This window comes from Geotrypetes seraphini, chromosome 15 (assembly GCF_902459505.1).
Source record: "Geotrypetes seraphini chromosome 15, aGeoSer1.1, whole genome shotgun sequence".
Lineage (NCBI taxonomy): Eukaryota > Metazoa > Chordata > Amphibia > Gymnophiona > Dermophiidae > Geotrypetes > Geotrypetes seraphini.
In genome coordinates, this window is record NC_047098.1 from 49724764 (window position 1) to 49737572 (window position 12809).

The 12809-nt window shown below is 44.9% G+C and overlaps 1 protein-coding gene across 4 annotated transcripts in view; it reads left to right on the top strand.

Annotated features, from left to right (window-relative positions):
• Nucleotides 1-12809, top strand: part of AATF (apoptosis antagonizing transcription factor) — a 216266-nt gene that overhangs the window by 127335 nt on the left and 76122 nt on the right. The window contains exon 12 of one of the 4 annotated variants that reach the window (XM_033921910.1): nucleotides 9561-9640. The exons of the other annotated variants lie outside the window; for them this stretch is intronic. Within the exon in view, the coding sequence (XP_033777801.1) occupies nucleotides 9561-9597 (37 nt within the window). The 3' untranslated portion in view covers nucleotides 9598-9640. Of the gene's footprint in view, nucleotides 1-9560; nucleotides 9641-12809 lie in introns of those variants that run through there. 4 annotated transcript variants of the gene reach the window in all.

Below are 12809 nucleotides of genomic sequence, written 5' to 3' on the forward strand. Positions count from 1 at the left end.
GTTGAACTGAATAAAAGACAAGTACAATGGATTTAGAAGGGGGACGATCCGCCCGGGTGCACGGCTTGGAGGGGTGCACAGCCGGCCAGGTCCGGGTCATCCTGCCTTTCTTTTCCCCTGGTCCGCGCTCGGGGCTCGCGCCTGCCTGGTCCCGCGCCGACGCTCAAATGGTGCCGTCAACTCCCGCGAGTCTCGCGATAACCAACAGCACCATTTGGGCGGCGGGTGCAAGCCCCGTGCGCAGACCGGTGGAAAGGAAGGGCAGGAGGACCCGGACGGCTGTGCATCCCTCCAAACCGTGCACCCGGGGCGAGGGCGGACCGCCCCACCTCGGTACGCCACTGATTGAGAGGCCGATTTTGGGTTTTTTAAAATTGTATATCGGGCAGCATTAGGCCTCGCTCTTACCTCAATCATTACAGGCGCTTCTATTTCTTGTGATGCGCTGAGCTCCGTCCCCCACCGACCTTCACCCCGCCCTTCCAGCACTCTGATTGGCCAGCGTTCTTTAAGAGGCGGGCCAGTCAGGAGGGGAAAAAAAGAGAAGGGAAGAAGGGAACCTGCTGTGCGATCGACTGGGGTCGCCTGAGCGAACGACCTGTCGATCGCGATCGACGCGTTGGGCACCCCTGATGTAACCCCTTTCTGTGAATGTGCATACCAGCACAACCAGCTGTGTGATCTGCCACTTCTGTTCACTTGGTAAATCTGTAGTAGTTTTCACACCTCCTATAGAGCAGAATATAATCACTTGTAGAATTTGTGCAGGAGTCCCCTCCTGAGCAGAGCACTTGCACATGGACCAAGGCAGCAAGCCGACTGGCATTGTTGCTCTCCCTCAGCACTCACTCACTGAGGTCTTCCCCCCTCCTGCATGCACCTCCCTCATTCCCATCAGCTTACCCCATTCATTTCCTCTTGTCCTCACTCCCTGGCACTTTTGCACAAGTGGAGGAGGAGGTTGCATGCATGTCAGACTTTGTCCTCTGGTGTTGAATTTGAATTGTGCAAATCACCTCAGAACTCTGTGGTTCAAATTCAACAGGTCTTAGCCAGCGCAGCAGAGGTAAAGATGTACCCTGTCGTGCAGCCACTTTCCTCCTCCTTTGCTTGTGCTGAGGAGGTAAGGGAAAAACAGATGAATGGGGCATGCTGAGAGGATAATGTCTGAGATGTGAGAGATAAAAGGAGTTCAAAGGGGCAATCAAGAGGAGTCTGCATGCTGAAGGTACCGAACAGAAGAAGGAAAGAAACTGAGGAGCTTGGGGGCTAGGGAAGGGCATGGATTATGTGGCCAGTGTTCTTTGACATCATTAGAGTCCTGGGTAAGGTTTCAACTTACTCCATTTTGGCCCGCCAGATGCTGTGGATCAGACAGTGTGTGGGCGATTCAGCCTCCAAGGCCACTCTCATTTGAGGGGCATATGCTGTTTGGCAAAGTACTGACGACCTCACAGCCAGTGTGGCGGATCACTGCCCCACATCCCTCTTGGATAACAGAAGCAATTTTCATACCTCCAGGAGAGCTTGCCAATTTTCCTCTGGATACTCTTCTCAGAGGCCTTTTCAGGGGTCCAGACAGAGTTATTGGTGCCAGCAATCCATAGGTTCCCATGGTGACTCGACCTCCAAGAAGCAGCAATGATACCAGGAGGACAGCTGATCCCCCCCCCCCCTAATATCGAAGGGCAGCTGTCAGCATTCAGGGACAAATGGGAACAGATCTCGTCCAACTGTTGGTTGCTGGACATTATCAGGAAGGGACACAGGATCATGTTTTATCAGTCCCCTGCAGATCTGTTCCTTAACTCCCCAAACCCGATGACCAGAGAAGCAGGGTGCAACAACTCTTAGACATTCGTTCCAGAGAATCAGGCTCAGGTACAGGCACAGAAGATTGGTGGCCCTTTCTGGATTTGAAGTCTGTAAATGTGACCCTAAAAGTCCCCCATGTTCGCATGAAAACAGTCCGCTCCGTCATAGCGGCAGTGAGCCCGGGAAAATTCCTTGCCTCTCTGAATTAGACGGAGGTGTATCTTCATATCCCCATCTTTCTGGTTCACAGAAGATATCTGAAGATTTCATGTGCTTCAGCACCACTTTCAATTTGTGGCATACCCCTTCAGTTTGACCACAGCTTCCCGCAACTTTGCCAGATGAGGGTCCAGGAGCATCCTTACCTGGACGATTGGCCAATCAGGGCCCCCTTGCTGGCAGAATGTGAGCACGTGGTCCAGCAAGTGGTAAGCCTCTTACAGGACCTGGGCTGGATAGTCAGCTTTTGGAAAAAGTCATCTTCAGTCGACTCAGTGCAGGTCGTGTTTTTCTTCCCAAGCCACGCAAACAGAAGCTCAGGACACAGATCCTCACAATTTTGGCCTTTCCTGTCTGGCAGTAACTGCTGGTACTGGGCTCGATGGCGGCCTCCTTGGAAGTGGTGCCTGGGGCGAGAGCTCATGTGCATCCTCTCCAGTACTTCCTTTTGTCCTGATGGTTTCTGCAACATCACTCCCTGCAAATGCAGCTCCCTGGATGGCAGAAGGAAAGCACAGCCTGCGTTGGTAGCTCCAAGAGGAGTACTTGACTAGGAGCATGCCATTCCAAATCAATGTTGGAGAGCAAATGGTCCATCTGGAACTGAGAGCCATTCGGTTGGACTTGCTACAGTTAGTCTTTCCTGACAGGGAAAGCAGTCAGGGTGTTTTCAGATCTGCACTTAATTTAGGCATGAGGGTTTCAGTTGATGTAAATCCTTGTTCCCAAAATTGGGCATGGATCCAATCCTGGGTGGCACTTACTGAATTAAGCCCTAATTAACTTGTTCAGAGTCACAAGGAGCTGCAGTGGGAGTTGAACCTGGTTCTTAGGCCGCTGCACTAACCATTAGACCAGTGTTTTTCAACCTTTTTGGGCAAAGGCACACTTGTTTCATGAAAAAAATCACGAGGCACAGCACCATTAGAAAATGTTAAAAAATTTAACTCTGTGCCTATATTGACTATATATAAAGTAATTCTCTTGAATAGGAATCAAATAAACACAAAGAAAGTATTTTATAATTACTTTATTATGAAATATTAAGTAAACAGAATAGTGAAAAATTATAAAATACTTTATTCAGTGCGAAACCTGGGCCTGTTTGGCTGAACACAAAGCTGATATTCTGGCTGGAATCGAAGAAAGACACACACGTAGCTCTTCGTCAACAGCTCTCAGTCTCTCTCTGTATTTGGTTTTTATAGCATACAAAAATAGACAAATATACCCTCCATCCTTTTTATTAAACCACAATAGCAGTTTTTAGCGCAGGGAGCTGCTCAGCTCAGGGGGAATGCCCAGCGCTGCTCTTGACGCTCATAGGCTCCCTGCGCTAAAAACCACTATTGCGGTTTAGTAAAAGGTGACCATATTGTAAAATATAGACAGCAGATATAAATTCAGAACTGTGCATAGTAAGTGAAGGGAAGTTTTCATCTCTGGGAATTTACCCAGTTAACTATTAAGTTATTTGGGCAAATTCCTTTGAAAACTGTGGTAATACTGCCTCCACTTTGCTAAATTTAAAATAAAATCATTTTTCCTACCTTGTCAGGTGATTTCTGGTTGCACTTTCTTCTTCTGACTGTGCATCCAATCTTTCTTCCCTTCTATCAGCCTGTATGCTTTCTCTCCTCCACACCTCATTCCCTCCCCCAACTTTTTCTTCCTTTCTCCCTGACCTTTCTTTCTTTTTTTCTGTTTCTCTTCTTTCCTTCTGTTTCCCTGCCTGCCCCCTTTCTTTCTTTCTCCCTGCCGTTCCCCAAGCCACTGCCACTGCCGCTGCCATCAGGGAACAGGACCCACCAATGGATAACAGGCCCCAAAGCCGATGCATGCTCTCCCTGACGTCAATTCTGCAATCGGAGAGGAAGTTCCGCCCAGCCAGGCAGCGATTGGCTGGCCCGAACTTCCTCTCCGACTGCAGAATTGACGTCAGGGAGAAGAAGACTTATCGGCTCGATAGATTAGATCGCCAAGACAAAGTGAGTCCTGGGTGATCGACTCACTTTGCCTTGGCGAGCTACTGGCGCCCCTGCCTCGGGCCCCCTGTCAGCTCCGGGCCCCTGAATGCAGGACTGGTAGTACTGCCCTGATGGCGGCCCTGCGGCACACCAGGCAACATCTCGCGGCACACTAGTGTGCCACGGAACAGCGGTTGAAAAACACTGCATTAGACTGCTCTACTTTATTTGCCTAATCAAGGTGTAGTAGCACAACCGAACTTTTGACTTGTCTTTATCCCCTACAAATCCAGGCTTTCTTGGCTTGTTCCCATCAGTATTCTTAGATTTGAAGTTTATTTAGGTCCAGATTCTCTAACGGGTGCCGTTGTTAGCAGCTGCTGATTGTGAGTCAATCGCGAGACGGTGCCAGTTAGAGAATCATGCCTCTGGCAAAGGTAAGCGCTAGAAATGTAGGCCAGGGTTTCCAGGCCTACTTCTCTGGTGCCTACCTTTGATTTGAATTGCTCCCCAATAGGCGCTTTACGCCATTTAGTGCCACTTCCAGCATTAGCCATGCCCACATGGCATTAGGCCATTAGTGCCTATGGAGGTGTGATTCTGGTGCCAATGTTTTTAGGCGCCAGTAGGAGCCTTGAAAATAGTGAAAATCAGTGTTTAAACAGCATTTTTTTTTTTACTGTGCTTAGGCGCTGTTTAGAGAATCTGGGCCTTGATGTCATTCTTGGAAACTGTATTTGAATTAGCAAATATTTTCCTCATGGACAAAGTGGTTGCAGAACTTAGCGATGATCTTTCAGTGCCTGTGGCATTTGGAAAATCCTGTTTAGTGTTTTTGGCACAATCATCCAGAGGTATAAATAAGTGACCCTGTTAAGAACATAAGCAGTGCCTCCGCCGGGTCAGACCATAGGTCCATCCTGCCCGGCAGTCCGCTCCCGCGGCGGCCCAAACAGGTCACGACCTGTCTGAATCACCAGAAGGGGCTCCCTTGCCACCTTGGTTTCTCATTGAAGTCCTATCTTCCCATCGAAGTCCTAACCCTCCGGTCTTGCACATGCACGACCTGGTTGGGTTTCTATACTTATTACCTGGTTAGCTTTCTATACTTGTGTTACATCCCAGCTCCTCCCTCAGTATCCCACGATCCCCTTTATCCCTCAGGAATCCGTCCAATCCCTGTTTGAATCCCTGTACCGTACTCTGCCTGATCACTTCCTCCGGTAGCGCATTCCAAGTGTCCACGACCCTTTGGGTGAAAAAAAACTTCCTTGCATTTGTTTTGAACCTATCTCCCTTCAGTTTCTCCGAATGCCCCCTCGTACTTGTTGTCCCCTTCAGTCTGAAGAATCTGTCCCTATCCACCCTCTCTATGCCCCTCATGATCTTGAAGGTCTCTATCATATCTCCCCTGAGCCTCCCTTTTTCCAGAGAGAAGAGCCCCAGCCTATCCAACCTCTCGGCGTATGGGCAGTGTTCCAGCCCTTTTACCAGTTTCGTTGCTCTCCTTTGGACTCTCTCAAGTACCGCCATGTCCTTCTTGAGGTGCGGCGACCAATACTGAACGCAGTATTCCAGATGTGGACGCACCATCGCTCGATACAATGGCATGATGACTTCCCACGTCCTGGTTGTTATGCCCCTCTTTATGATGCCCAGCATCCTGTTGGCTTTTTTCGAGGCTGCTGCGCACTGTGCAGATGGCTTCAGTGATGCATCCACCAGCACACCCAAGTCTCTCTCAAGTCTGCTGTCTCCCAACAATGCCCCCCCCAATTTGTAGTTGAACAACGGGTTCTGTTGGTGCTGTAGTTCATAAGCAAGAGCTCCTAGAACTCCTGAGTAGATGAGATGTACCAAAATGTGAGTGCAGTATTGGTCTATATTTGCCAGCTAACCCGCTAACCCAGTCCTGGATTGTTCCAGAGCCTGGATGAATGTGTATTTGTAAGCATGCATAAGCAGAACCCAAACTGGATCGGCCTGCCTCCAGCTAGAACCAGCTGGCCTCCCTCTATAGCACTGGTCTGAAGCCCTTTGCAGGGCCACATTTTGGATTTGTAGGTACTAGAAGGGCCAACAGAAAAAAAAAGTTAGGGATCCTTTTACTAAGGCTTGCTAGCTGATTTAACGCACGCTAAATGCTAACGCGTCCATTTAGATTCTATGGATGCATTAGCATTTAGTGCTAGCGCACCTTAGTAAAACCCCTAACTATTTTTTCTGCGGCCCTCCAAGTACCTACAAATCCAAAATGTGGATTATCAGAAGCAATTAAGGAAAGATTTCGGCTATACACAGCTGAAACAGTGCAACATGCAGAAAGTGAAAAAACATCAACAGCTCTCGCCTCCTCCAGCACTGGACCCACGCACAGGCTGCACGGCCTCCAACCAGTGCTCCAAGCTGCACGTTCTGGAACGTTGCCCGCCTCACTGCTGTAACCTCACGCAGGCGTTTTCCTGCGACTGCACGCGATTGGACTCCACCTCACAATCGCGTACAATGCAGGAAAGCGCTTGCGTGAGTTTGCAGCGACTGCTGGATATGACCGCCAGACACTTGTGGAGCGGACGAGGGCCTCAAAATAGTACCTGGTGGGCTGTAAGTTTGAGACCGCTGCTCTATAGAGATCACAAAAGGTGAAGAAAAATAGAAAATAGGCTTACCTATTTTCCTTTATACTTTGCTTCAGATGTTAAGCTTAAAGGTTTTTTTTCCTGTTTTATGTAAGATAGAGATATTTTTGGAGCCCATTATAACTTGAGTAAAGTTACTCTGACAGGTAGAAGACTAGGCGAATATGCAACATTGATCTAATCACTTGAAAAGAGCAATATTTTAAGTGGCACTACCTTTTAACAGCATTGTTAAGGGCTCTCATTACTCTTTTATTAGAGACTTACTGTCTTATCAGATTCTGGGATGAACATAACTCATGGCACTGATTTGATCTCTCGTTAAAGAGGATTACAGCTTTTCATTAACTCAGGTTGACACGGTTTATAATTTGCTTGTTGATACGCATCCCAGCAGTATCACGTTAGACCTCTTCCCTCCCCACTTCCAGCGGTGTGTTGAAAAAGGACACCCATACATCATCATTAAAGATGGCACCCCACCAGCACTAAACGGACAAAAATACACTCAAGTCTTTACTTTTCATAATATCAATGTGTGACAGTGTGCCTTTAAGTAGATTTTCAAAGGTTTAATTGAGATCTGTGTGGATAAAAGCTGTTTCTGCCTATAAAGCACTGTTGTACACGCAGACTAAGGCTGGTTCTGGGAGCCTGTTTTACTGAGGCACATTGTTGCCTTTATAAATTAGGCACCTGTTTGTACTTGACCTGTCAATACAATTACCCTCCGTATGTATAGACTGGCTGAATCTGCCTAAGTAGATTTTCAGCCATCTAAAAGTAACCATGTAACATAGTACGTATCAGCAAATAAAGACCCCCAAAACTCTTAAAAATAATAAACTACTAAACTAAGGTAGAATTTGATCAGCACTAACTTAAAATATATAATATTTTCTGTAGAATAGAAAGATTCAGTACATTTAACGTGCAGCGCTGTATCATAGTAGATGACAGCAGATAAAGACCCGAATAGTCCATCTAGTCTGTCCAACCTGATTCAATCTAAAAATGTGATCAAGCTGCATAGTGCAATTTGTGCTTCAACTTTTTGAAATCCTTCAAACTTTCAAGGCAATTTTAAAGAGGAATTAATACTTGGCTTGCAAGAAATCTAAGAAAAGAGTAGTAGCCAACAGATTAACCATTCCCCTTAACTGTATCCATGTCATCCTGTTGTCTTGTCTGTTTAGACTGTAAGCTCTTTCGAGCAGGGACTGTCTTCTTTGTGACTCTGTACAGTGCTGCGTACGTCTGGTAGCACTATAGAAATAATTAATAGTGGTAGTAGTAGTAGTCCCCACTGATCTGTCTTTGCCATTTACAGGACCTAGACTGTAGAAGTCTGCTTAGCATTGGACTTACTTCCCAAGCTGTTGTCAAAACTCACTCCAGCTATGAGATATATTTTAAGTTTTGCTTTAATTGGATTCCATCCTTTTTCTATATAGTTTTTCTCTGCATTTCTCCCACAGGTTCTTGAATTCCATCATTATTGTCATCTTCTCCAGTGAAAGGGCTTTCCAGGCATCTACCACCCTTACTTTTCAAATATGTGTAACTTTAGCTTCAGTAAGACGGGGCATTCCCTTGATGGTATGAACATAAGTATAGCCTTACTGGGTCAGACCAATGGTCCATGTAGCCCATGCTCACGGTAGCCAATCCAGGTCACTAGTACCTAGCCAAAACCCAAAGAGTAGCAACATTCCATGCTACCGATCCGGGGCAATTAGTGGCTTCCCCCGTGTCTGTCTCAATAACAGACTATGGACATCTCATCCAGGAAATGGGATATAATTTGGCTAAAGGCAAAGACTATATGTGTACTTTATTTGTGAAACTTAAAATTGCACATGTGGGTTTATCATCTTAACTCCATCTCGGATGCAGACTATGCAGGTGCTTTGTGTATGAATTTCGGATACATTTATGCATACTTTGTTAGGTGCCTTATTGAAAACTGACCTTGTATATTGGTGAAGACTGTATATAAAACACAAAAGGGAAGGGTTAGAATAGTTTTGTGTGTATATTTAGCTTTGGATTTTTGTTTGCATTTATATACCTCAGTCCAATGAAGTGTAAAGAAAAGACATAGCCAGAAGGGGAAAAGAAATGGGAATGTACCTGCCTCGTAGAACAAGCACAGCAGGAGGGATCTTTAGACTGAGAACAGAGGGAGGGATTTACATCTGGGAAAAGACATTATTACTATCTTGAGATCTTTTTAGAGCATTCCACTCTGGCTCAAACTGTCTTCCCGTGTACATAAGCTAACTCTTTTTTAATTTTTTATTTTTTTTTTTACTGATATTAGTCTCGGCATTAAAATATTATAAAAATGTAGGTATGTAAAAGAGCTAGCAGACATAGCTCAACAAACAGAGAATATAGCTTGAGAATATCTATGTCAATATATAAATTGGGAGCTGAAGAGAGAGAAAATTTAAGAAAAAAGACCTTGGATTTAATTGCCATTGGAGGGAAAAAAGTTCTAGTGGGCTAGTGTTGAGACCATTAGAAGAGAATGTTGAGGGACTAAGAGGCTCATTTTCAAAGCACATAGACCACAAAGTTCCATATGTTACTATGGAACTTTGTATGTCTATGTGCTTTGAAAGTGAGTGCCTGAATCACTTTGAGTTTCAACACTACTTCAATGGAGGCTTTTTTGACCGCTGATTAGATTATACTGCCTCGTGAGGCACATGGGTATTTTACAATGTTGATTAAATCTTGTGACTTTTGCCTCCCTTTTTAATGTTCTTTAGCTCACCATTTTAATATTTGTATTTTGGAATATTCCAGTTCAAGCAGTATTTTGTTTGAGTTATACAAATATGGCCTGAATTTTCAAAACCAGTTAAGTTCAGCAACTGGTGAATGTTTAATTGACTTATCTTTCGATTTTCAGACTCTATGTGAATACTGTGGGATTGAAAATCTGTTAAAACAGCTGAATATGGTGCATATTAGAAGAGGCTATGGTCAGAAAAACCAGGAAAAGGTTCTCCACAATCCAAACAAGATGAAACAAACCACAGTAGAGATACAAAAGGTGTTGGTGTGCAGTTTATTCAACAGTCATAAAAAGTCTGTGCAGTGGCTCGACACGCACATGTTTCAGCCAATTTGACCTGCCTCAGGAGCCTTATTAAATATATTCAAATTCTTGACTATAGTAAATGAAATAGTAAACACTTTCAATGGTGATTAATACTATAATGTCCAGTAGTGTAATATAAGGACAGCAGAGGCTATTAAATGACTGAAAATGAAGGAAAAAGCCTCAGACAAGGGCCCTCCCACCGCCACCAAAATGGTTTACTAAAGGTGGTTGAGCGGTCAGCTCATTAGCAAAAAACCTTCAATGAAATAAGAGCTTTATGCTGTACTTTGCTAATGAAAAAAACAAAAGATAGAAGAAAAACTTTTCCACTTATCTTCCAATCAGTCGAAGGGGACCCTGTAGATATTGTATACTTAGACTTCCAAAAAGCCTTTGACGAGGTACCCCATGAATGCCTACTTCAGAAACTAAAGAACCATGGGGTGGAAGGAGACGTACACAGATGGATCAGGAATTGGTTGGCAAGCAGAAAGCAGAGGGTAGGAGTGAAGGGTCACTACTCGGACTGGAGGAGGGTCCTGAGTGGTGTTCCAAAGGGGTCGGTGCTTGGACCGCTGCAATTCAATGTATTTATAAATGATCTAGAAACGGGGACAAAGAGCGAAGTAATAAAATTTGCAGATGACACCAAGCTATTCAATGGGGCTAGGACTAAAGAGGACTGCGAAGATTTACAAAGGGACCTAAACAAACTAGGGGAGTGGGCGACGAGATGGCAGATGAAGTTCAATGTAGAGAAATGCAAAGTCTTATACGTAGGAAACAAACCCGAGGTACATTTACACAATGGGAGGGCTGTTATTGAGTGAGAGTTCCCAAGAAAGGGACTTGGGGGTAATAGTGGACATGACAATGAAGCCATCAGCACAATGCGCATTGGCTGCTAAGAAAGCAAATAGAATGCTAGGAATAATCAAGAAGGGTATTACAAGCAGAACGAAAGAAGTTATCCTGCCGTATCGGGCAATGGTGCGCCCGCATCTGGAGTACTGCGTCCAATATTGGTCACCGTATCTAAAGAAGGATGTGGCGATACTCGAGAGGGTTCAGAAGAGAGCGACGCGTTTGATAAAAGGTATGGAAACCTTTCATACGCTGAAATATTAGAGAGAATGGGGCTTTTTTCACTGGAGAAGCAGAGACTTAGAGGGGATATGATAGAGACTTACAAGATCACGAAGGGCATAGAGAAAGTGGAGAGGGACAGATTCTTCAAACTTTCGACAACTACAAGAACGAGAGGGCATTCTGAAAAATTAAAAGGAAACAGATTCAGATCCAATGCTAGGAAGTTCTTCTTCACCCAACAGGTGGTGGACACCTGGAACGTGCTTCCAGAGGGAGTGATAGGACAGGGTACGGTATTGGAGTTCAAGAAGGAATTGGACAATTTTCTGAAGGAAAAGGGGATAGAAGGATATAGATAGAGGGCTAGTATACAGGTCCTGGACCTGATGGGCCACCGTGTGAGTGGACGGTATTGGATTTCAAGAAGGGATTGGACAATTTTCTGAAGGAAAAGGGGATAGAAGGGTATAGATGAGGGCTAGTATACAGGTCCTGGACCTGATGGTCCACCGCATGAGTGGACTTCTGGGCATGATGGACCTCAGATCTGACCCAGCAACGGCACGGCTTATTTTCTTATGGAATGAGGCATTATGACATCACAATTTGAGCTCTAGAATGTTGCTACTTATGATTCTAAAGTGTTTGAGGCTTGTGCAGATGAAGACCGAGCTTGCAGGAATGGGGCAGGGACAGGAAATGAATTCGCGGGGACAGGGAAAAATTTGTCCCCATGTCATTCTCTACTGAAAATTCTCTGGACAGCAGTGATAGCTGTCTGGATGATGACTTGTACATTTACTTTAGGCCTGCTTAATGGATAGTGCCAGCACAGTGACTGCTGTATCTGGATATTGAGTGCTATTGGTAAAGGGATGCTGAAGATCTGTTTAAGCCAGCTACTGCCCCTTGGTGCAGTTTATCCTGTATCCACTGGAAGTCATAAAGTAAGTGTATTAGTGTTGCAGAGCTGGTTTTGTTCTCATTTTAGGTAATTTCAGAGATGATTATGCAAAGCAATAGTATTGTGGATTAAAAGCTATAACGGATCACAAAGAATTGACATCTTCTATGGTACAGAAAATGTCAAGTTGCATTAGTCAGCTTCACTTTACATTCTGTTCCTGCAACAAGCTCCAAATGATTTCTTACATGGTTAAAAAACAAAAGAGTCATATGCATCACCACTTATTTTTCAGTGTAATGCAATAAATAATTTCCTCTTGCTCTGTTCTCAAGCCGTAAACTGCATGCTATTGTCACCTTGTTAACCCCCGCCCCCCCTCCCCAGCACCACCACCACCTTCTCTTTGTTGTTTATCTAGAGCACAAGGGAAAGGTGAAACTCTTCCAGCGATCTGTTGTGAATCGTAATGCCTTTAAAAAAAGAGAAATTGCTAGTCTTGTTCTTTTGTGTGCCCTGGGAGTACACACCTTCGCTTTTATTCTTCACTCCTCTCATGCCTGGGTTTCGGAGCTTATCACAAAGGGGCTGTTCTGTTCCACTGCAGTGGGCACAGCTATTGTCTGCTGTTGCTGGCAGTGTTATAGCAAAGGGAATCTCATGGAAAACACTGAATTATCCCTTCCCCCCCCCCCCATTTGTCCTTGCCTTCAAGAGTTTTCTTTGTTTTCCCATGGTTTGTGTTTGCCTCTCCCCTCCCCATTTCCCTTCTCCCATATACAGGGCAATTAATAGTAAGAATGCCCTTGCATGAAGGTGAGGATTCAGCTTCCTTCAGTGCCTTTTCCAATATTGCTTTATTTTTAATGTCCATTAGGTATCGTTGTTTGCAATAATGGATCCCAGTATCCATCATTGTAGTAGCATAGCTTTTCTTATTGGACAGCCACAGTGATGCTAATGCATGGTATTGCTTCATGTTTATTCTTCCCTCTCCCTTGCAAAAAAAGACGAGAGTGGCTGCAATAGGCTGAGAACTAAGGAAATCTGGGTCCAAATTC